This window comes from Oncorhynchus keta, chromosome 1 (genome assembly GCF_023373465.1).
Source record: "Oncorhynchus keta strain PuntledgeMale-10-30-2019 chromosome 1, Oket_V2, whole genome shotgun sequence".
Classification (NCBI taxonomy): Eukaryota; Metazoa; Chordata; class Actinopteri; order Salmoniformes; family Salmonidae; genus Oncorhynchus; species Oncorhynchus keta.
In genome coordinates this window covers 32,577,477-32,598,739 of record NC_068421.1, presented here as the reverse complement: position 1 = coordinate 32,598,739, position 21,263 = coordinate 32,577,477, and the positions used below count along the sequence as shown (strand labels likewise).

General features: G+C 45.2%; 1 protein-coding gene across 5 annotated transcripts; it reads right to left on the bottom strand.

The window, feature by feature from the left end:
• Positions 1–480: 480 nt before the first annotated feature.
• pak1 (p21 protein (Cdc42/Rac)-activated kinase 1) lies at positions 481–20,738 on the bottom strand. Of its 5 annotated transcripts, none has more exons than XM_052521870.1 (16): positions 20,572–20,738; positions 20,412–20,514; positions 10,567–10,779; positions 10,306–10,400; positions 8,017–8,043; positions 7,756–7,903; positions 7,593–7,630; positions 5,049–5,159; positions 4,125–4,341; positions 3,143–3,206; positions 2,792–2,953; positions 2,401–2,518; positions 2,189–2,288; positions 1,802–1,998; positions 1,573–1,710; positions 481–1,381 (listed from the first exon to the last, which is right to left on the bottom strand). In XM_052521870.1, the coding sequence occupies exons 3-16, from the start codon at positions 10,751–10,753 to the stop codon at positions 1,295–1,297; spliced, it is 1,689 nt and encodes a 562-aa protein (XP_052377830.1). In that variant the 5' UTR covers positions 10,754–10,779; positions 20,412–20,514; positions 20,572–20,738; the 3' UTR covers positions 481–1,294. The 5 variants fall into 5 exon arrangements, with proteins under 5 accessions (XP_052377830.1, XP_052377829.1, XP_052377827.1 ...); XM_052521869.1 differs by having other exon boundaries at positions 20,412–20,485; XM_052521867.1 differs by lacking the exon at positions 20,412–20,514.
• Positions 20,739–21,263: the final 525 nt, after the last annotated feature.

Sequence of the window (21,263 nt, the reverse complement as noted above, 5' to 3'; positions counted from 1 at the left end):
CGTGCAGAGCACTAGAGGAGCGTGCAGAGCACTAGAGGAGCGTGTAGAGCACTAGAGGAGCGTGTAGAGCACTAGAGGAGCGTGTAGAGCACTAGAGGAGCATGTAGAGCACCAGAGGAGCGTGTAGAGCACTAGAGGAGCGTGTAGAGCACTAGAGGAGCATGTAGAGCACCAGAGGAGCGTGTAGAGCACTAGAGGAGCGTGTAGAGCACTAGAGGAGCATGTAGAGCACCAGAGGAGCGTGTAGAGCACTAGAGGAGCGTGCAGAGCACTAGAGACTAGAGGTTGTCCAACTGTCTGCTAGAACTCTTCCACCGGTGAGACAGTTTAAGGCCGAGGGTAGTTAACGCTACATTTTAAAAACAGAACAAACCTCCTGGTAGAAAGTATACTTCTTATTGGTACCTTGGTTTTCTTCAACTCTATCTGAATAAAGAAAAACACGTTGCTAAACTAAGAAAGCAGACAATATTTTTCTGGTTGTTTTAGTTGGGTCTTTATGCAGTTTTTTCACATGTAATGTACATACTCTCTTCAGAAGTTTGGGACTAGTACCAACCAGTCCAATATTGTACCATACCGATTGTACTGGAAAAATAGGATTTAGATATGTTCTTCTATACTGTATCATACACAGGCATCCTTCATGTACCATCATTATCATCATCATCACCATTTGTATTATTATTATTATGATTTGAGACATTCCATAAAAAAGGTGTCATGCGTCAGTCAGCCAGACAGAGAGAGAGAAAGAGGGAGAGCGAGAGAGGAGAAGAGATAAGGAGATACGTTTGACGTTCCAACGTTTGATCAGACTGAAACACTGTCCCAAATGGCACCCTATTTTTGACAAAAGTAGTGCACTATTTAGGGTCTATGGTGCCGTTTGGGACTGAGACAATAACAGTACCACTTTGCGTCTCTTCATTACACTGTAATCAACCAATCACTTCTCCCCAAAACAAAACACCTAAACACATGAAAATAACAGTCAGACATAAACAAACAAACAGTTCAAAGGTCAGATCAGATTCAGTCCAGAGCCACTGTCTGTTGAGAGTTCAGACACTTTCCTGCTGAAACTACAATTCCCATGAGTCTTTGGGCCTGGAACTTTTCTCCAATCCGATCAGTGTATTTGTACCAGCAATGACATCAGTAAGAGCGTCATTCCCACAGTCACCATGATAGGTCAAGGGGTTGAGGGGGATGGGACACCCTGAAACACCCCCTGTCTGGGTCCATAGGCGAGAGAGGGGGGGGGGGATCCATTGTGCTAGCATCTAGCAGGTTAGCGGTTAGCCTTGGCTGCTTCTTTGGCTGCCAGGATGAGAGGAGTCAGACTAGATAAAGGCTTGGCCACCTTCAGGAACTGGTGCTGTGGAGGAGGAGGAGAGAAGAGAGGAAAACGAGGAGAGGAAAGATGGGTTTAGTTTTATTAGTGGTAAAACTAGTCATGTGGTTTGATGCAGAAACCAACCTTATGCTTCTCTCTCTCTCTCTCTCTCTCTCTCTCTCTCTCTCTCTCTCTCTCTCTCTCTCTCTCTCTCTCTCTCTCTCTCTCTCTACCTGTAGTAGGTCATTAGCGCTCCCTCTCTTCTCCACATCCATTTCCAGGCAACAGGTGAGGAAGTCTCTGAAGACTGAGGACAGTTTCTCTGGGTTCTGAAGCTCTGGAGTCCCGTTGGTCGCAATCAGATACAACGCCTACGAGATATGACAGGACAGACAGGGGCCGTTATAGGCACACAAAGACAGAGAGACACACACACACATTCGCTCTCTCTCTACCTCTTACCCTGAGTGGGTTCTCATTGAGGTAAGGGGGTTCTCCCTCCACCATCTCTATAGCCATGATGCCTAGAGACCAGATGTCAACTTTAGGACCGTAAGCCTTCCTGGTCACCACCTCTGGAGCCATCCAATAGGGAGTCCCCACCATGGTGCTCCTCTTACTCTGCTCTGGAGTGATCTGGGCACAGAACCCAAAGTCAGCTAGAGAGGAGAGAGAGAGAACACACATGTTAGAATAGGACATTGCACTCTAATGCACTATATAAGACTAAATATGCAATGGCACAGTGGTAGTGCTGCATTGGAACACAGACTATGAGCTCCCTCTGCTGGTCAAATGGAGACACTGCACATTAATGCCCCCATCTCCAACCCTAAGTGTGTTACATACTGAGTTTCACTGATCCGTCTATTCCCAGAAGGATGTTGTCACTCTTGATGTCGCGATGGATCACCTGGTTAGAATGGAGGAACTCCAAGGCCTGCAGACACTGGAGAGAGAGAGAGAGAGAGAGAGAGATGTACAAAAGTGCTTAAGGCATCACTTTCTGAATTAGAAAGCAGGCCGACAAGCCATGTACACACACACACAGCAGCACTGACCTCCCGACACACAGCAGCGATCTGAGCCTCGTCCATACATGTTTCCGTGACAACGTCAGTCAGAGAACCTCCAGCCAGATACTCCATCACTACCCATAGTTCCTCCCCCACCAGGTAACTACAGAAACACAACAACCACACCCATGTTACCATGGTAACATCAAATATCACCACTGTACCAGTTCGTCAATGGTAAGGGGAAGATAGATGATGTGAGGGACGGTTAGGGTGTGTCTGTGTGTGAAAAAGAAGAAACCGAAAGACAAGATGAAGATATCTCATCCTCACAACTAATATGTGTGTTTACATGTCAATGTGTGCGCTTAGGAGTGTGTGTGTTTGTAAGCGTGACTCACCTGTCTAGTAAACGATGTGTGTGTGTGTGTCTCACCTGTCCAGGTAGTTAACAATGTTGGGGTTCTTGTTTTCCCTCATGACCAGGATCTCGTTGATGATGAGCTCCTTCTTCGGCTGCTGCTGCAGGTTCATCTGTTTAATGGCCACCTCCTGGCCTGTAGCGATGTCTATGGCTGTATATACCGTACCTGACGCACTGGAGGGAGAAGGAAAGAGAGGAGGGGAGAGAGACTTCTTTCATTTCAAAGTAAAGAAGTGAAGTGTGTGTGTGTGTGTGTGTGTGTGTGTGTGTGTGTGTGTGTGTGTGTGTGTGTGTGTGTGTGTGTGTGTGTGTGTGTGTGTGTGTGTGTGTGTGTGTCTGTGTGTGTGTGTCGTGTAGACTCACCCCTGTCCGATCTTCTCGAAGCGCGTGTATTTCTTCTTGGGGTCTCCCACACTGACTATACTCCCTGAGAGGAGGGAGGAAGGGAAAGAAGTGAGGTTAATAAATAGCCTGGTTCCTCTCTAGGTTTCTTCCTAGGTTTTGGCCTTTCTAGGGAGTTTTTCCTCGCCACCGTGCTTCTACACCTGCATTGCTTGCTGTTTGGGGTTTTAGGCTGGGTTTCTGTACAGCACTTTGAGATATCAGCTGATGTACGAAGGGCTATATAAATACATTTGATTTGATTTGATAAATGAAACAGAAAGACAGAGTGAAGAGTCAGAGAGAGACAGACAGACAGACAGACAGACAGACAGACAGACAGACAGACAGACAAGAGGCATAGAGGCAGAAGTGGGACCATTACAGTACAGAGACTCTCAGAGATTTCACTTTAAAACCACTGTAGGACCACGGCTGTCAGGGTCAGGTCAAAGACATGCTGGTCGGACTCAGACAGATGGTAAGAGAGGGAGAGGAGGAGAGAGAAAAAGAGACAGTAACAGACAGAACATCTTGTTAGGTCCATAGTTGGAGGTGAGACTGTCAGATGCTCAATTTAACAGAATTACTCAGTAACTCCAGGAGATTGGACAGTAGAGAGAGAAGAGGACCAATCAGATGCCAGGGTTGGACGGGAGGGTAGGAGGGTAGGAGGGTAGGAGGATGTCTGAGTGACAGTATTGTTTCTTACCAGTAGAGGGAGACCTGAGTACATCTGAGGCATGGAGCATCATAGGATGATATAGTTGAACTAGTTATACATACACACACACACACACCTCATCCAATGGATTACAGAGTACACACACCATTCATCACTACTAAGTATCTTACGGAACAATGACAGGAGATAGTACAAGGGATCTGAAACCAGCAGCCAGTGCAGTTTACTTCTATTGCAACTTTCAGACAAGCTGTGTGTGTCTGTGCATGCGTTACTTACGCAGTTTCTCCAGTATCTCTTCATCAGACATCTTCTTCTTGCGTGTTTTGTCTGCGGGGCGTGGCAGGGAGGGGCCAGGAGCAGGACTAGGGGTGGGGCTAGTGGGGGGTGTGATGGCAGAGGTGGCGCCCTCCGGAGGTGGGGGGGAGATAGGCGACGTGGCAACGTCTCTGGTGGGAGGAGCTGGGAGGGGATCTATCACAGAACGAGTGTATATCTGAGGAGAAAGAGAGAAGGAGGGAGGGAGGGAGGGAGGGGAGGGAGGGAGGGAGGGAGGGAGGGAGGGAGGGAGGGAGGGAGGGAGGGAGGGAGGAGGGAGGGAAGGAAGGGAGGAAGGAAGGAAGAGTGAAAGAAGGGAGAGAGAAGGACAACGTTAGCCTTCTGAGCTATAGCTTATGCAATTGGTGGTCCACCAAACCAACTCAGTTACAGTTACTGTTCCTTATTTTACTGTGTCTGTGTGTCCCAGTCAGGTGCGATAAGCTGCTAAATCACCGTGGCAACAGTGGCGCCATGGCAGTAGCCATGTCTGAGACGCCACTTCAGTTCGGACCGAAAGAAAAGACCCCTCTCAGCCAATCAGAGAACAGACTTCTCTAGGGGATTTCTCTGGTGTGTGTGTGTGTGTTTTCTGTGACAACAGAGTGAACAGAGAGGCAGTGTGAGTTTAGTATCTAAATTCAGCCCCCTGCTGCCGCCCATGATCGTCACACACACACACACACACACACACACACACACACACACACACACACACACACACACACACACACACACACACACACACACACACACACACACACACACACACACACACACACACATGCTGAGTCTGTTAGTGAGGAGCAGCACAAGGATAGTGTGACTTTATTTACCTTGTCTGGAGCCAGGGGGCTGAGTGTGTGTGTGTGGCGTGTGTCTTACTGATTTGGTGTGTTCTGGTCGGGGAGCGACAACAGGAGGGGGCGTGGCCTCATCTTCCTCGTCCTCAGATACGGTTGCTATGGCAGGCGTCTCTGACACAGCCTTGGAGCTCTGAAGAGGATGTGACATCACTTTCAGTTAGCTCACTTTCTTTTCCTGTTGTTAATACTCACTCCTTCTCCATCTCCCCCTTTCTTCTCCTTCTGACTGACTGACAGCCAGGCAGATAGAGAAGGTGAATGGAGGAAAATATACGCATTCACAGACAGTGCAGACAAAGGGAGAGAATGAGGGATGGAGAGGTAAAGAGAGAGGGAGAAGTAGAGCCAGGGACTGTTGATTGGCACACCTCTCCATTTTGTCCTCTGCTCTCTCTTCCACCATCTCTTATCCTCTCATTCTCTCTGTTTATCCCGTTTTTCTCTACCCCTTCAATCCTTTTTGCCATTCTTCATCTATGGCAGATGCTTTAAACACACATTGATAGTTGAGATATGTTCCTATCAAAATGCACCCTATTCCTTATATAGTGCCCTACCATGGCTCATAGGGCTCTGGACAGAATTGTGGTGATGGGCCCTGATCAAAAGTCAAATTAAATCAAATTATATTTGTCACATACACATGGTTAGCAGATGTTAATGCGAGTGTAGAGAAATGCTTGTGCTTCTAGTTCCGACAATGCAGTAATAACCAACAAGTAATCTATCTAACAATTCCAAAACTACTACCTTATAGACACAAGTGTAAGGGGATAAAGAATATGTACATAAAGATATATGAATGAGTGATGGTACAGAGCGGCATAGGCAAGATACAGTAGATGGTATCGAGTACAGTATATACATATGAGATGAGTATGTAAACAAAGTGGCATAGTTAAAGTGGCTAGTGATACATGTATTACATAAAGATGCAGTAGATGATATAGAGTACAGTATATACGTATACATATGAGATGAATAATGTAGGGTATGTCAACTTTATATTAGGTAGCATTGTGGCTAGTGATATATTTTACATAATTTCCCATCAATTCCCATTATTAAAGTGGCTGGAGTCAGTGGGTTGGCAGCAGCCACTCAATGTTAGTGGTGGCTGTTTAACAGTCTGATGGCCTTGAGATAGAAGCTGTTTTCAGTCTCTCGGTCCCAGCTTTGATGCACCTGTACTGACCTCGCCTTCTGGATGATAGCGGGGTGAACAGGCAGTGGCTCGGGTGGTTGATGTCCTTGATGATCTTTATGGCCTTCCTGTAACATCGGGTGGTGTAGGTGTCCTAGAGGGCAGGTAGTTTGCCCCCGGTGATGCGTTGTGCAGACCTCACTACCCTCTGGAGAGCCTTACGGTTGTGGGCGGAGCAGTTGCCGTACCAGGCGGTGATACAGCCCGCCAGGTTGCTCTCGATTGTGCATCTGTAGAAGTTTGTGAGTGCTTTTGGTGACAAGCCGAATTTCTTCAGGCTCCTGAGGTTGAAGAGGCGCTGCTGCGCCTTCTTCACGATGCTGTCTGTGTGGGTGGACCAATTCAGTTTGTCTGTGATGTGTACGCCGAGGAACTTAAAACTTACTACCCTCTCCACTACTGTTCCATCGATGTGGATAGGGGGGTGTTCCCTCTGCTGTTTCCTGAAGTCCACAATCATCTCCTTAGTTTTGTTGACGTTGAGTGTGAGGTTCTTTCCCTGACAGCACACTCCGAGGGCCCTCACCTCCTCCCTGTAGGCCGTCTCGTCGTTGTTGGTAATCAAGCCTACCACTGTTGTGTCATCCGCAAACTTGATGATTGAGTTGGAGGCGTGCGTGGCCACGCAGTCGTGGGTGAACAGGGAGTACAGGAGAGGGCTCAGAACGCACCCTTGTGGGGCCCCAGTGTTGAGGATCAGCGGGGTGGAGATGTTGTTGCCTACCCTCGAGACCTGGGGGCGGCCCGTCAGGAAGTCCAGTACCCAGTTGCACAGGGCGGGGTCGAGACCCAGGGTCTCGAGCTTGATGACGAGCTTGGAGGGTACTATGGTGTTAAATGCCGAGCTGTAGTCGATGAACAGCATTCTCACATAGGTATTCCTCTTGTCCAGATGGGTTAGGGCAGTGTGCAGTGTGGTTGAGATTGCATCGTCTGTGGACCTATTTGGGCGGTAAGAAAATTGGAGTGGGTCTAGGGTGTCAGGTAGGGTGGAGGTGATATGGTCCTTGACTAGTCTCTCAAAGCACTTCATGATGACGTGCTACGGGAGTGCTACGGGGCGGTAGTCGTTTAGCTCAGTTGTGCACTCTATATGATTAGGGGCACCCAGGTGGCGCAGCAGTCTAAGGCACTGTATCTCAGTGCTGTCACAACAGTCCCTGGTTCGAATCCAGGCTGTATCACATCCGGCCATGATTGGGAGTCCCATAGGGCAGCACAGAATTGGCCCAGCGTCGTCCGGGTTTGGCTGGGGTCGGCCGTCGTTGTAAATAAGTATTTGTTCTTAACTGACTTGCCTAGTTAAATAAAGGTTAAATAAAAAATGTGAAATGAAATAGGGTGTGTCAGGAGACTTACGGCAGTGTTAGAACAGCTGTAGTTGTCTGAACTCTTGTCTGTAGAGGAGAAGGAAAACAGGATAAAGGAGGAGAAAACAAGACAAATGGTGTGTGTGTTCTGACAAATAGTGTGTGTTAACATCTGAATGTGTGTGTGTGTATACATGCTGTTGTGTGTGTACCTGTAAAGCTCATGTATTTCTGGCTGTTGTTGGTCTCCTTGGAGTCATAGAATTTGAGAACATCAAGGACAGCCTGAGGATTCTTCTTCTGTTCCAGCTTAGTGATGTTAGAGGTCTGGAGCAACCGAGCCCATTGCTCCGGCATGCCCTACACACACAATGTTAGTAACAAGAGAGAGATGTCGTGTCTGCAGTGGTCAGAGAACTGGGTCATATCTCCATCCTACAGTATCATCCCCCACTCTGCTTCCCTCTACTCACTCGCTCCATTCCTCCTAAGATCTCCCCCTATGACAGACAGAGAGGGAGCAAGAGGCATTGAGGGTAATAGTGAACTAGAGAGGATGCGTCTGAAATAGTTCCATATTCCCTATAAAGAGCACACATTTTGACAAGGGCCCATAGGACTCTAGTCAAAAGTAGTGCATTAATATATTAATATATACACAGCGAGGGAAAAAAGTATTTGATCCCCTGCTGATTTTGTACGTTTGCCACTGACAAAGAAATGATCAGTCTATAATTTTAATGGTGGTTTATGTGAACAGTGAGAGACAGAATAACAACAACAAAAATCCAGAAAAACACATGTCAAAAATGTTATAAATTGATTTGCATTTTAATGAGGGAAATAAGTATTTGACCCCTCTGCAAAACATGACTTAGTACTTGTTTGCAAAACCCTTGATGGCAATCAGAGGTCAGACGTTTCTTGTAGTTGGCCACCAGGTTTGCACACATCTCAGGAGGGATGTAGTCCCACTCCTCTTTGCAGATCTTCTCCAAGTCATTAAGGTTTCGGGGCTGACGTTTGGCAACTCGAACCTTCAGCTCCCTCCAAAGATTTTCTATGGGATTAAGGTCTGAAGACTGGCTAGGCCACTCCAGTACCTTAATGTGCTTCTTCTTGAGCCACTCCTTTGTTGCCTTGGCCGTGTGTTTTGTGTCATTGTCATGCTGGAATACCCATCCCCGATCCATTGTTAATGCCCTGGCTGAGGGAAGGAAATTCTCACTCAAGATTTGATGGTACATAGCCCCGCCCATCGTCCCTTTGATGCGGTGAAGTTGTCCTGTCCCCTTAGCAGAAAAACACCCCCAAAGCATAATGTTTCCACCTCCATGTTTGATGGTGGGGATGGTGTTCTTGGGGTCATAGGCAGCATTCCTCCTCCTCCAAACACGGCGAGTTGAGCTGATGCCAAAGAGCTCCATGTATATGTGCTTTCTTGAGCAGGGGGACCTTGCGGGCCCTGCAGAGATTTCAGTCCTTCACGGCGTAGTGTGTTACCAATTGTTTTCTTGGTGACTATGGTCCCAGCCTGCTCAATGACTTAAATGTAAAATGTAATGTAAATGTGAGATCATTGACAAGATCCTCCTGTGTAGTTCTGGGCTGATTCCTCACCGTTCTCATGATCATTGCAACTCCACAAGGTGAGATCTTGCATGGAGCCCCAGGCCGAGGGAGATTGACAGTTCTTTTGTGTTTCTTCCATTTGCGAATAATCACACCAACTGTTGTCACCTTCTCACCAAGCTGCTTGGTGATGGTCTTGTAGCCCATTCCAGCCTTGTGTAGGTCTATAATCTTGTCCCTGACATCCTTGGAGAGCTCTTTGGTCTTGGAAATGGTGGAGAGTTTGGAATCTGATTGATTGATTGCTCCTGTGGACAGGTATATTTTATACAGGTAACAAACTGATATTAGGAGCACTCCCTTTAAGAGTGTTCTCCTAATCTCAGCTCGTTACCTACATAAGACACCTGGGAGCCAGAAATCTTTCTGATTGGGGGGGGGTCAAATACTTATTTCCCTCATTAAAATGCAAATCAATTTATAACATTTTTGACATGCGTTTTTCTGGATTTTTTTGTTGTTATTCTGTCTCTCACTGTTCAAATAAACATTGCATTAAAATTATAGACTGATAATTTCTTTGTCAGTGGGCAAACGTACAAAATCAGCAGGGGATCAAATACTTTTTTCCCTCACTGTGTATACACTGCTCAAAAAAATAAAGGGAACACTAAAATAACACATCCTAGATCTGAATTAATGAAATATTCTTATTAATTACTTTATTCTTTACATAGTTGAATGTGCTGACAACAAAATTACACAAAAATTATCAATGGAAATCAAATTTATCATCCCAGAGGAGGTCTGGATTTGGAGTCACGCTCAAAATTAAAGTGGAAAACTACACTACAGGCTGATCCAACTTTGATGTAATGTCCTTAAAACAAGTCAAAATTAGGCTCAGTAGTGTGTGTGGCCTCCACGTGCCTGTATGACCTCCCTACAACGCCTGGGTATGCTCCTGATGAGGTGGCAGATGGTCTCCTGAGGGATCTCCTCCCAGACCTGGACTAAAGCATCCGCCAACTCCTGGACAGCTCATCCTCCTCTGAGGATCCTCCACTATTCTACACAGGCCATAGTTGATCAGCTGAATCATTGTTAAACACCCTACTAGATACAGACCCTAGATCTCGAGCATGTAGACAGACCCTAGTAGAGCATAGATGTAGAGTACATGGACTCACTGTGAACTCTCCAGTGACCGCATCGAAGCCCACATGGATGGTGTGTTCAAAATCAGAAGGCAAAGAGATCTCTGGACGCTCCTTCTTCTTGTTGGCTATGAGAGAGATAAAGAGAGAGATAAAATTAGGAGAGAAAGGGAGAGAGGAGAGGCTCATGGGAAGGCTAACCATGCAAGCTAGCGCAAGGAATCCTGGGGGATTTGGATGTCTGTCTTCCCCCTGGTTACCTCCCTTCATTGTGCACGCGCACACAGGACTCACTCTTGTCTCCTCCTCCTGTCAGGATGGACCTGATGGAGCGATCTTTCTTCTTCCTGTCCTCTGGGTTGGGGGGGAGGGGCTTGGAGCCATGGGGGGCGGGATCTTTGCTGCAAGAGCCAATCAGAGTGCTGGTGTTCCTCATGGGCGGGGCTGGGGGCTTGTCCTCAATATCCCCATTATCAGACATCTTCACCAATTACACGCCGGCTGCTCCTGGAACAACCAATCAACATTAGGTCACAGAACATTACCAGTCTACCAGCTTATCAACTAACATGACATTAGTCCACTAGCCAATCAACTGACAAAATATTTAGCCAATCAGCTGACAACACCAGTCCACTAGCCTGTCAGCTGACAGAACATTATGTACTCTAGCCAATTAGCTGACAGAACATTATTCCACTAGCCCATCAGCTGAGAGAGCATTAGTCAACTAGCCTATCAGCTAACATGACACAGGTAGTAGAGCTACCAGTCCATAGTTGACAAGCTGGTATTCTGTTTGATCCGGAAACACACATTTAATTTACAGGCCAGTTTCCCAGAAACAGAGTGTGTGTGTGCACGCTGCAAACACTGACCACCGAGTCACAATCCAGGAAGAGAAAGACGCACACAACCCTGCTACCTCTGCTCACAAACTAATTCTACGAGCCATTGAACTGAGGAGAGAAAGGAACAAGCTAATGACTGGTTGTACCACAAACATCTAAAAATGGCACACACACACACATTCTTACACACACAAAGTAATTCACATAGGAGATGTAAGCTAACCTGCTATAGTGAATGCTCTGGTGGACACAGTCTACCAAAGGGAACAACTATCGACACACACACAGGACAGTTTTACAGAGTTCATGTCAAGAGAAGAGCGTACCAAGAAAAACGTCCAAAAGGACTCATTTGAGATAGAAAGTTGGAGCACTAAAAGAAAAAAGCAGATTATTTTAGCTCACTTTAATCCACTGTACAGGAGAATAACAGAGTTCATGTCGTCTCAATGCAGGAATGAACCAACTTCCACATGGTAAATAATGTGACATTTACATCTGATTTGTAATCATCTGGTACACTGACCTCATCATACCTCAGGGTTAGTGTAACAGAGTTAATATCGTATACCGCAATGCCACAGCTTGAAATGTCTCCCTTCCTGTCACTGAATTGCTAGCTCTTCGGTGGTGTAGCTGGCTAAGCAGTTGTCAAGCGGGCGGTCTCTCGTTTGCGAACCACTTGTTAGAGCGCAGTAAGAGGACTGGGACAATGAAGGAAGCTACAGTACACTTCTAGACACAGTGACGCCTGTGTTACATTAGCAGTGGCTAAGTTCTGTCTGGCCTTACCCAGGTCTGTCTGTCTATCAGGCTGGAACTCTGATCTTGGCTTCAGCTTCTGTCTCCTCAGTCCTCCTTTAACTGCAGGGGGGTTGTATGTGTGAAAGAATGTGAGAGTGTGTGTGTTTGGACTTGAGTTCTGTTCTGCTGCCTTCCAGTCATAATGAGGTCACAGTCTGTGATGTCAGAACGAGTCATGGGGTAGGAGGTGGGGTTTGTGGCTCACACACACACACGTCATGAAAGTGTGGAACTACAGTATATTTCTCACACAAACACTAAACAGATGTATAAGCAAATGCACACAGTCTACAATCACACACCTCTTCACATTCACAGCTCTGGTGACTAAGAGAGCAGCTGGCCACAAGGTGGATCACACACACATACTGTACTTGATATGGTTCTGTAATTCTAGAGCACCTTTGTCACCTCCTCCCTTCTTTCCACCTTCCCTCCCTCCTTCAGACATCAAACACATCCTCCCCCGTCTCACCTTCCCCCTTCTCCCCATCTAAATCCTCCTCTGGCGAGCAGACACAAGGGAGGTCTCAGATTTTAGTTTATACACACAACCCTGTCATCACACATCACCCTACTAACACACACACACACACACACACACACACACACACACACACACACACACACACACACACACACACACACACACACACACACACACACACACACACACACACACACACACACACTGAGCAGAAGACTAATAAGAAGGTACATCTTGAGCTACGTCCCAAATGGCACCCTATTCCCTTTACAGTGCACAACTTTTGACCAGGGCCCATAGAGCTCTAGTCAAAAGTAGTATGCTATGTAGGGAATAGGGTGCCATTTGAGATGCATCTCTGGTGCTTTCCACTGACTGAGCTGACGCTATAGATATCAAACAGGGTTGGACTCAGATTACAACCCTGTCTCACCCCTGTCTGATTTTTTTTTTTTTGTGACCAATTTTAAAAAGTACAAAACACACACATATTGTTTTGCTGTCTGACAGAGACAGTGGGTTAGCCTGTTGGTGTTCCTCCCTGCTGATCAGCTGAATTAGCTAAACCTCCACAGCCAGCAGGCGAAGAGAGGGGAGGCCTCAATACACCAAGCCCAGAAGACCTCACTATCCCTGGGGAGTTGAGGAGACAGAGACCCCCCCCCCATGGTGGAGCTAATGACTAGACAGATCGAGCCTACGCTCATCGTTTTGTGTGTGTTTGTGTGAGATGACATTTTTTTCAACAAAAGAAAGAACAATATCAAGAGACAAAAATTAAGAAAGGAAGCAAGAAAGCGAGAAAAAGATCAAATAGTATTCCTGTCCCACCATGTTAATGAGACAGCCCCTAGGGCAGAGAGAGAGAGAGGCTTCCCAATGCATATTTTACCATATTTTAAAACACACACACACCAGGTTTCAGTCTTTCAAGTAGATGAGAGCAGACTGTTCTCTCTGATACATTAGCTTCTTGGTTTATTTCAATTCCCAAACAAAGATCAGAATTATCATCATTGTCATGAAAAGATATCAATGTAATCACAACATAATCATGCTTTTATCATCTAGGAAATATAGCTAGGTCACTGATCTGGAGGAAGTTATACATGCATTTAGTGTAACTCTTTGTATACACTCTTTGTCAATCAGTCACTCCATTGTCTACAGTTATTTCAAAATGCTCGCTCGGCTTTCAACTGGCACCAGAAAATGTAACCATGTCAGCTTCTCTGGCTACCAGTCACTTTTAGAATAGATTTTAACACTATTAATCATGTTTAAGGCTAGACTCGGTTTAGCCCCCATCCTATATATCAGCCTGAGATCCTCTGGCAGGACACTGTTGATCATTCTAAAGTCTAGGTTGAACACAAAAGGAGACTGAGCATTTGCCATTAGGGCCCCTAGACTTTGGAATGGTCTGCCAGAGGATTTCAGGCTTGCAAATTCACTGCCTCTTTTTTAATCCCTGCTGAAGACACACTTTTATAAAAGATGATCTTAATGTAGGACTTCAATATATGCTTAAATGTGCCATTTTTTTCTATTGTCCTTCCTCGTGTCTTTGTTTATTTGTTAGTACTTTCATTTGATAATTTTATGATGTAAAGCACTTTGTTACTTGTATTGAAAAGCACTATACAAATACATGATTATTATAATAATGACTGTATGAATATTATGTATGAGGACAGAATGCTTATTATTTGAAAATAGATGGGTTCATAAAGAGAACTTGAAGGTGTGTGTGTGTCCCACTCCCAGGAGTCCCACAACAGGCCCGAGCAGATGGCAGAGAGGACATGGCCAAACACACAATTAGAGAGAGAGAGAGCAGCATAGCATAGCGCCTGCTGGCTGGCTGTGGAGGGGGGGGGGGTACATTTTTGCATGAGTGAGGAACAAGCCAAGCCTGAACTGGACATGCAGTGAGAGACAGTGAGATATTGAGAGAGAGACAGTGAGAGAGAAGGTAAAGAGAAAAAAAAGAGGTTGTGGTACTGCCCTGGCGCACTGTCCTGCCCCCTCTGGTTGCCTGGGGTTACGGTGTTGATGGATGGACAGTGACAGGAAGACTCTCACTCTATTCACACACAATTCAAATGACCAAACTCACACAGACCAAAACCTGAGAGCTCTTGCTCTCGCTCTCGCTCCTTCTATTTCCATCCCCCTCTCTCTCTCTCTCACACACACACACACACATCACCTCGTCTCACTACAGGCACTCCACCATGCAGAACGGATGACAATTGATTCCAAGAGACATACCCCCTGTGTGTGTGTGTACCAGCTGGTCTATGATACTGCAGTGTTCTCTCACGCCTAAGAGCAGGAAAGGAAGCCAAACAGAGAAAATCAACAACACTCTCTCATCCATGACCGACTGATGACATCACCAATCACCATGACGACCTACTACATCACCATGACCAACAAACTATACTGAACAAAAATAAAAATGCAACAATTTAAAAGATTTTACAGAGTTACAGTTCATATGAGGAAATCAGTAAATTAAAGTTAATTAGGCCCTAATCTATGGATTTCACATAACCGGGAATGAAGATATGCATCTGTCCAGAAAAAAATAACTTTCTTCTGAAACTCGTCAGTCTATTCTTATTCTGAGAAATTAAGGCTATTCCATGCGAGAAATTGCCATGAAACTGAAGATCTCGTACAACGCTGTGTACAACTCCCTTCACATAACAGCACAAACTGGCTCTAACCAGAATAGAAAGAGGAGTGGGAGGCCCCGGTGCACAACTGAGCAAGAGGACAAGTGCATTAGAGTGTCTAGTTTGAGAAACAGATGCCTCACAAGTCCTCAACCGGCAGCTTCATTAAACATTACCTGCAGAACACCAGTCTCAACATCAACAGTGAAGAGGCGACTCCAGGATGCTGGCCTTCTAGGCAGAGTTTGTCTGTCCAGTGTGTGTTCAAAAACAAGGACATTTCTAAGTGACCCCAAACTTTTGAACGGTAGTGTATATTTCCTTCATTCTTTCTTTCACTGGAGGACATTAAGTGCTTACAATCCAAAGATGCTTTGCAGCCCGGCACTGTGAGAGGTCTGTCCTCCTAATAACTCTAAGTGAGCTTAATGTCAGCTTAAGAGAAAAACACACACACAGCAGCCAGTGTTGATAAATCAGTGTATGTTGGCGTCTTAAAAATGTCAACCTGAGAAGGCTTTCAAATACACTTTAACATACACACTCTCCTCTGGCTGTGTGTGTGTGTTTCGGAATTGATGATGACAACAGTCAAGATTCCCAGTGTGCTCATAGGGCGTATCCTAGTGCGTGTGTGTGTGTTCAAATGTATGACTAGCCTTCCTCACCTTTCATCAATGCACTGTGTGTGTATGTGTGTGTCGCGGCTCTCCATGGGTGCCTAGAGATATCACAGGAATCTAGTCGCCAGCAGATTCTTAGGGTGGGGTGCATCCCAACATTCTACTGTGGCTCCCCCTTTTCCTCTCCTCCTTGACACTCCATCACCATGACATCATCATGAGTTCCACCAGGCGATTGTTTTGAATCACAAAGAAGAAAAAGATCCATCTTCTTTCTCTCTGTCTCCCTTTGCATCGCTCTCTTTACATCTGCTGTCTGTTCGTTTAACCGTGCCTAGAGAGACGCTCACACTGACTGCGTTCTCCTTTACCTCTGAAGATGTGTGTGTGTGTGTGTGTGTGCGCGCGCGCGCACACATTGAAGAGGGAAGGGGGTGAGATGGATAGAGGAGTAGAAAGCAAGGGAGCGAAGCAGAGAGAAAGAGAACAATGCCAGTCCTGAGGAATACTAGGAGCTCCATTATTCACTAAAAAGTGTTTGAAGCTGATCCCTCTATTTTACCCCCTCTACCCCTTGCCCTCTCTCACCCTATTTCTCTGAGAAAAAAGGGAAGGGTGTGTGAGAGAGAGAGAATTGAATGAGAGCTGTGAGCCACTGACTAGTCTAAGTACCCAACACATAATCTCTCTCTCCTTCTCCCCCTCTCTGTGCCTGTCCAGAGTAAACTACAGGGAGAGGGCTGGTCAGTGACCTCATCACTGAACTACTCACTCCTCATATGATAACTATTAAACACAGAACTGGAACAGACACACACACAACCATACAGGTATGAGGGTCTCTGCCCACCAGCTGTCTGGCCCTGCCCACCAACCCAATCACCATAAATAATGCATGTTGCAAAGCCTGCTGGGAGCCCAGAGCTGCTCTACCCCCAAGAAAAGGAATGATATAACTAGACAAGTGTGTGTGTGTGTGTGTGTGTGTGTGTGTGTGTGTGTGTGTGTGTGTGTGTGTGTGTGTGTGTGTGTGTGTGTGTGTGTGTGTGTGTGTGTGTGTGTGTGCAAAAAACGTATTTAGCCTAACTAGAGAACAAAAGTTCAGCATGGTAGCAGGAGGCCCTTAACTATTCAAATGGTAAATATTTAAACTCCAACCACTGTTATGGTTTTATAAATGCATTGTATGCACATTGAGTATTGCTAGCTGCAGAGCTGTCTGTGATTGTTAGCAGATCTCCTGAGAGAGAGAGAGAGAGAGAGAGAGAGAGAGAGAGAGAGAGTGTAAAATAGCCAGCAACTCTCAGAGACACTTTACCCTGCTACTAACCTGCTGGCTAGTCTTTCAATACATAGGTGTCGCCAGCTAACTAGTTAGCCAGCTAACATGATAGCCAAAGAGAGATCAAATAAGGACTTCTTCCATATTCTGGCTATAGCAAACTACATTTTTGCCACCAAACTATCCATTGAACAAAACACTATCCCTTTAACACTAAACTAACACCCAAACTATCCCATTGGTCAGGGGACATAGTCACTTTAACTCTATCCTACCCGGTGCCCCCGCACATTAGCTCTGTACCAGTACCCCCTGTATATAGCCTCGCTACTGTTATTTTACTGCTGCTCTTTAATTATTTGTTAATTTTATTTTTTACTTATCTAGTTTTCTAAAAATTGCATTGTGGGTTAAGGGCTTGTAAGTAAGCATTTCACTGTAAGGTGAAACCTGCTGTATTCGGCGCATGTGACAAATACAATTTGATTTGGTTTAACAAAACACTATTCCTTTAACACTAAACTCACACCCAAACTATCCTACTCCAGACAGTTTGTGTTCCGCTGCTCAGACATTGCATGCATCAACCAATGGTTGCATGCCATGTCATAGACTATAACATACATGGTTAGCTGATACGTAAAATACCTATCCAGGTTTTGTAAGATCTAGCATGCATCAGCAATGTCTGAGCAAGGGAACACAACCTATCTATTTAACACCCAAACTTTCCCTTTAACACCAAACTATCAGACTCCTCAGACATTTCACCACACCGCCAGCCGACCAGATGGCAAAACAGCAGGGTGTGTATGTGTGTGTGTGTGTGTGTATTTGAGAGGATAATGGTTATCAATGGAGGTCATCTGAGATAGAGAAAACAGCTCAATTAATATAGAGAGGAGGTGAGATTCCTACTGCAGCTGTTCACGCATTCACACTCTAAGCAAGACAAAAAGAGAGAAAGGAAGAGCAAGAGGACTTAACTACAGGTCCATAAGGTCAGCAGCAGGATGGGAATTTAAAGGTTATTTAAATGCTAATGCAGCACTACCTGTCACTGTGTGTGTGTGTGTGTGTGTGTGTGTGTGTGTGTGTGTGTGTGTGTGTGTGTGTGTGTGTGTGTGTGTGTGTGTGTGTGTGTGTGTGTGTGTGTGTGTGTGTGTGTGTGTGTGTGTGTGTGTGAGAGAAGGGAGAAGGTGTAGGATGAGTAAAGTGAGAGAAAAGGATAACACTTACAAAAGAAGAGGGGAGGAGAGGAGAGAGAGAGAGAGAGAGAGAGAGAGAGAGAGAGAGAGAGAGAGAGAGAGAGAGAGAGAGGACAGGCTATGTGCTCACTGCCCACAAAATGAGGTGGAAACTGAGCTGCACTTCCTAACCTCCTGCCCAATGTATGACCATATTAGAGAGACATATTTCCCCAGATCACACAGATCCACAAAGAATTCGAAAACATATCCAATTTTGAAAAACTCCCATACCTACTGGGTGAAATTCCACAGTGTGCCATCACAGCAGCAAGATTTGTGACCTGTTGCCACGAGAAAAGGGCAACCAGTGAAGAACAAACACCATTGTAAATACAACCCATATTTATGCTTATTTATTTTATCTTGTGTCCTTTAATTATTTGTACATTGTGTATATATGTGTATGTGTATATATATATATATATATGTATATGTATGTATATATATATATATATATATATATATGTATGTATATATATATGTATATATATATATATATATATATATATATATATATATATATGTATATATATATATATATATATAATATGACATTTGTAATGTCTTTACTGTTTTGAAACTGTTGTATGTGTAATGTTTACTGTTAATTTTTGTTGTTTTTCACTTTATATATTCACTTTGTATGTTGTCTACCTCACTTGCTTTGGCAATGTTAACACATGTTTCCCATGCCAATAAAGCCCTTGAATTGAATTGAATTGAGAGAGAGAGAGAGAGAGAGAGAGAGAGAGAGAGAGAGAGAGAGAGAGAGAGAGAGAGAGAGAGAGAGAGATATTTATAGTTGATAGTATTATTCTTGCTTCAGTGGACAGGTTAGCTCTGATGCCAGTATTCTGTTCTCTACAGTACTACACTAGAAGGAGAGAGCTCAGGCCTGGCTAAAGTGTCCAACCCTAAACAGTCTGTCAGGTATAAATACCTGACAGGTGAGAGACAATGCAGCCAGGAGACCATACCCACATTCTTACCCCCTTTACACCCCCACATCCTCCAGCATCTCTTCATATCACATTCATGAGGCTAATAATAACATTATTACACTGTTTCTTACTTGTACATAACATGCACACATCCCACTTTCCTCCAGCCAGCCAATCACATCTCACTTATTCCTCTACATATTGATGCCATTAACCTTTATGGGGCACGAAGGTCAATGTTGACTCAGGCACATTAACAGAATTGAGACAAGACCAATGGTGAGAGAGACGACACTAAGATGGGGCTTCATCCCAAATAAAAACACTATTCTCTATATTGTGCACTACTTTTGACCAGAGACCCCCATATAGGAAAAGGGGTGCCATTTGGGATGCAAACTGTGTTGTTTCCCCAACCCAGATTAGCCTAGTCTTCTTGGTTAGCCTGTTATACCTGATGTGTCATTTATTCAAAGTGCCAAGTCAAACTGAGTGAAAGCACTATCACTAATCAGGCAGCTACAGCTACACTTATCTAGCCTACCCTCTCTTTCTGTTTCTTCCAGTCTTTTTCTCTTTCAGCCTGTCGGTCTCTCCCTCCCTCTTTCGCTCTTTTCTCCCCTCTCTGTCTCTCTATTCTCTGTCTGTGTGTGTCTGTCTGTCTCTCTCCCCCGTAAGTGCTATACGGGATCCTTGGGACGTCCCTACCCTAAACCCTAATCTTAACCCCTAGCTTTACCATACCCAAACCTAACCATTTGAAATGTCAACTTCAATGGGGTAGGGACACCGGAAGGATCGGAAGGTTCCCCCATGACGCAAAATGATTCGTTTCACATCTTTCTCCTAAAGACATTAAATAAATGAAAATGTCTGCATTAAAATGGATACACTGTAATATCTAGCCTAGACTATACATGAGATCAGAACAGTTTAACCATGACATTTTTTTGCCAATTTTCATCCAGGCGATCAACACGCGGAGTTTATTTCATTCAAATGATAACTGTATATTCCCAAATGTTTCAGTCATACCGTTCGGCCCTGAAGCGACAGACAACTGGTCCGCGCGCGCGCGCGCACACACACACACACACATATACACAGGAGCTCCACCGCCACACACATAAAGCACCCCGTTCCTTTCTCCCATGGGCAACATCAGTGTAACGATAAATCTGTGTCGCGGCCCCAAGTCCATCCACTGATATACCTACTGTATGTACGTTCCCTTTCCGTTAGACTGTAGCGCGGTGAGCACGCTCCTCCTGCCTGCCTGGTGGTAACAGTCCTGTAATGTACCGGTAAAGGAAGGCAAAACTAAAAAGACTGTCATGCCCGGTTCTGTCTGTGGATAAAGGAATAGGAGAAACTCACCTCTCGTCGTGTCTTTTGAAAAATTCCTGATGGCGATCCGATCTCTTTGCCAACACTCACACACATGCATTCGCTCAAGTCGCTTCAGTTTTTTCTTTCTGCCCAATTTGCCAAACCCTTCTTCTATCACTCTGCCCAGGCTCTGCCAATCCCTGGCTATTGTTAGATACACACCACCCTGCTACATAGCAACGCCCGCCCACTATACTCGTTTATAGAATGCCAGCGGGTCAGGCTGAAGCTCAGTCGTGTGCTTATTGGTCTGTCTGGCTGTTTGTTTCACTGGGAGGTGAGGTGGGTCTCACCATGAGTTTCCCGATTACTTTTCGGGGCTGCATCTCAACAGTATATGTATATCGCTTCCTATCCTTGTGTTCTCTCCTTGTGTCCTTCTCTCCTTGTGCCCACTTTATTCATCTGTAGGCTACAGACTTGACAGGTGCAAAGGTCAATCACTGGGCTGGATTTTACATTAGCCTTATTTTGATTTATCAGCATCATTTATCATCAGACTAATCACTGAATCTTCTGAAGGAGAGGATATAAGGAAAGCATGAGAGAACACGTGTGTGTAATTGAGTGAGGGTGATGGGCATAGACATAGGCCTGTCTCAAAAAGCATTCTATTCTCTTTGTAGTGCACTACTTTTAACCAGGGCCCATAGGGCTCTGGTCAAAATAAGTGCACTATA

What these genes read in the sequence shown, in the direction of transcription:
- pak1 (XM_052521870.1), bottom strand. Translation starts at nt 10,753, where the DNA reads ATGTCTGATAATGGGGATATTGAGGACAAGCCCCCAGCCCCGCCCATG. An exon ending in GACCAGAACACACCAAATCA is followed by an intron (nt 4,342 to 5,048) that starts GTAAGACACACG and finishes CTTTCTCCTCAG; the next exon opens with ATATACACTCGTTCTGTGAT. An exon ending in ATTGTTAACTACCTGGACAG is followed by an intron (nt 2,519 to 2,791) that starts GTGAGACACACA and finishes GTGTTTCTGTAG; the next exon opens with TTACCTGGTGGGGGAGGAAC.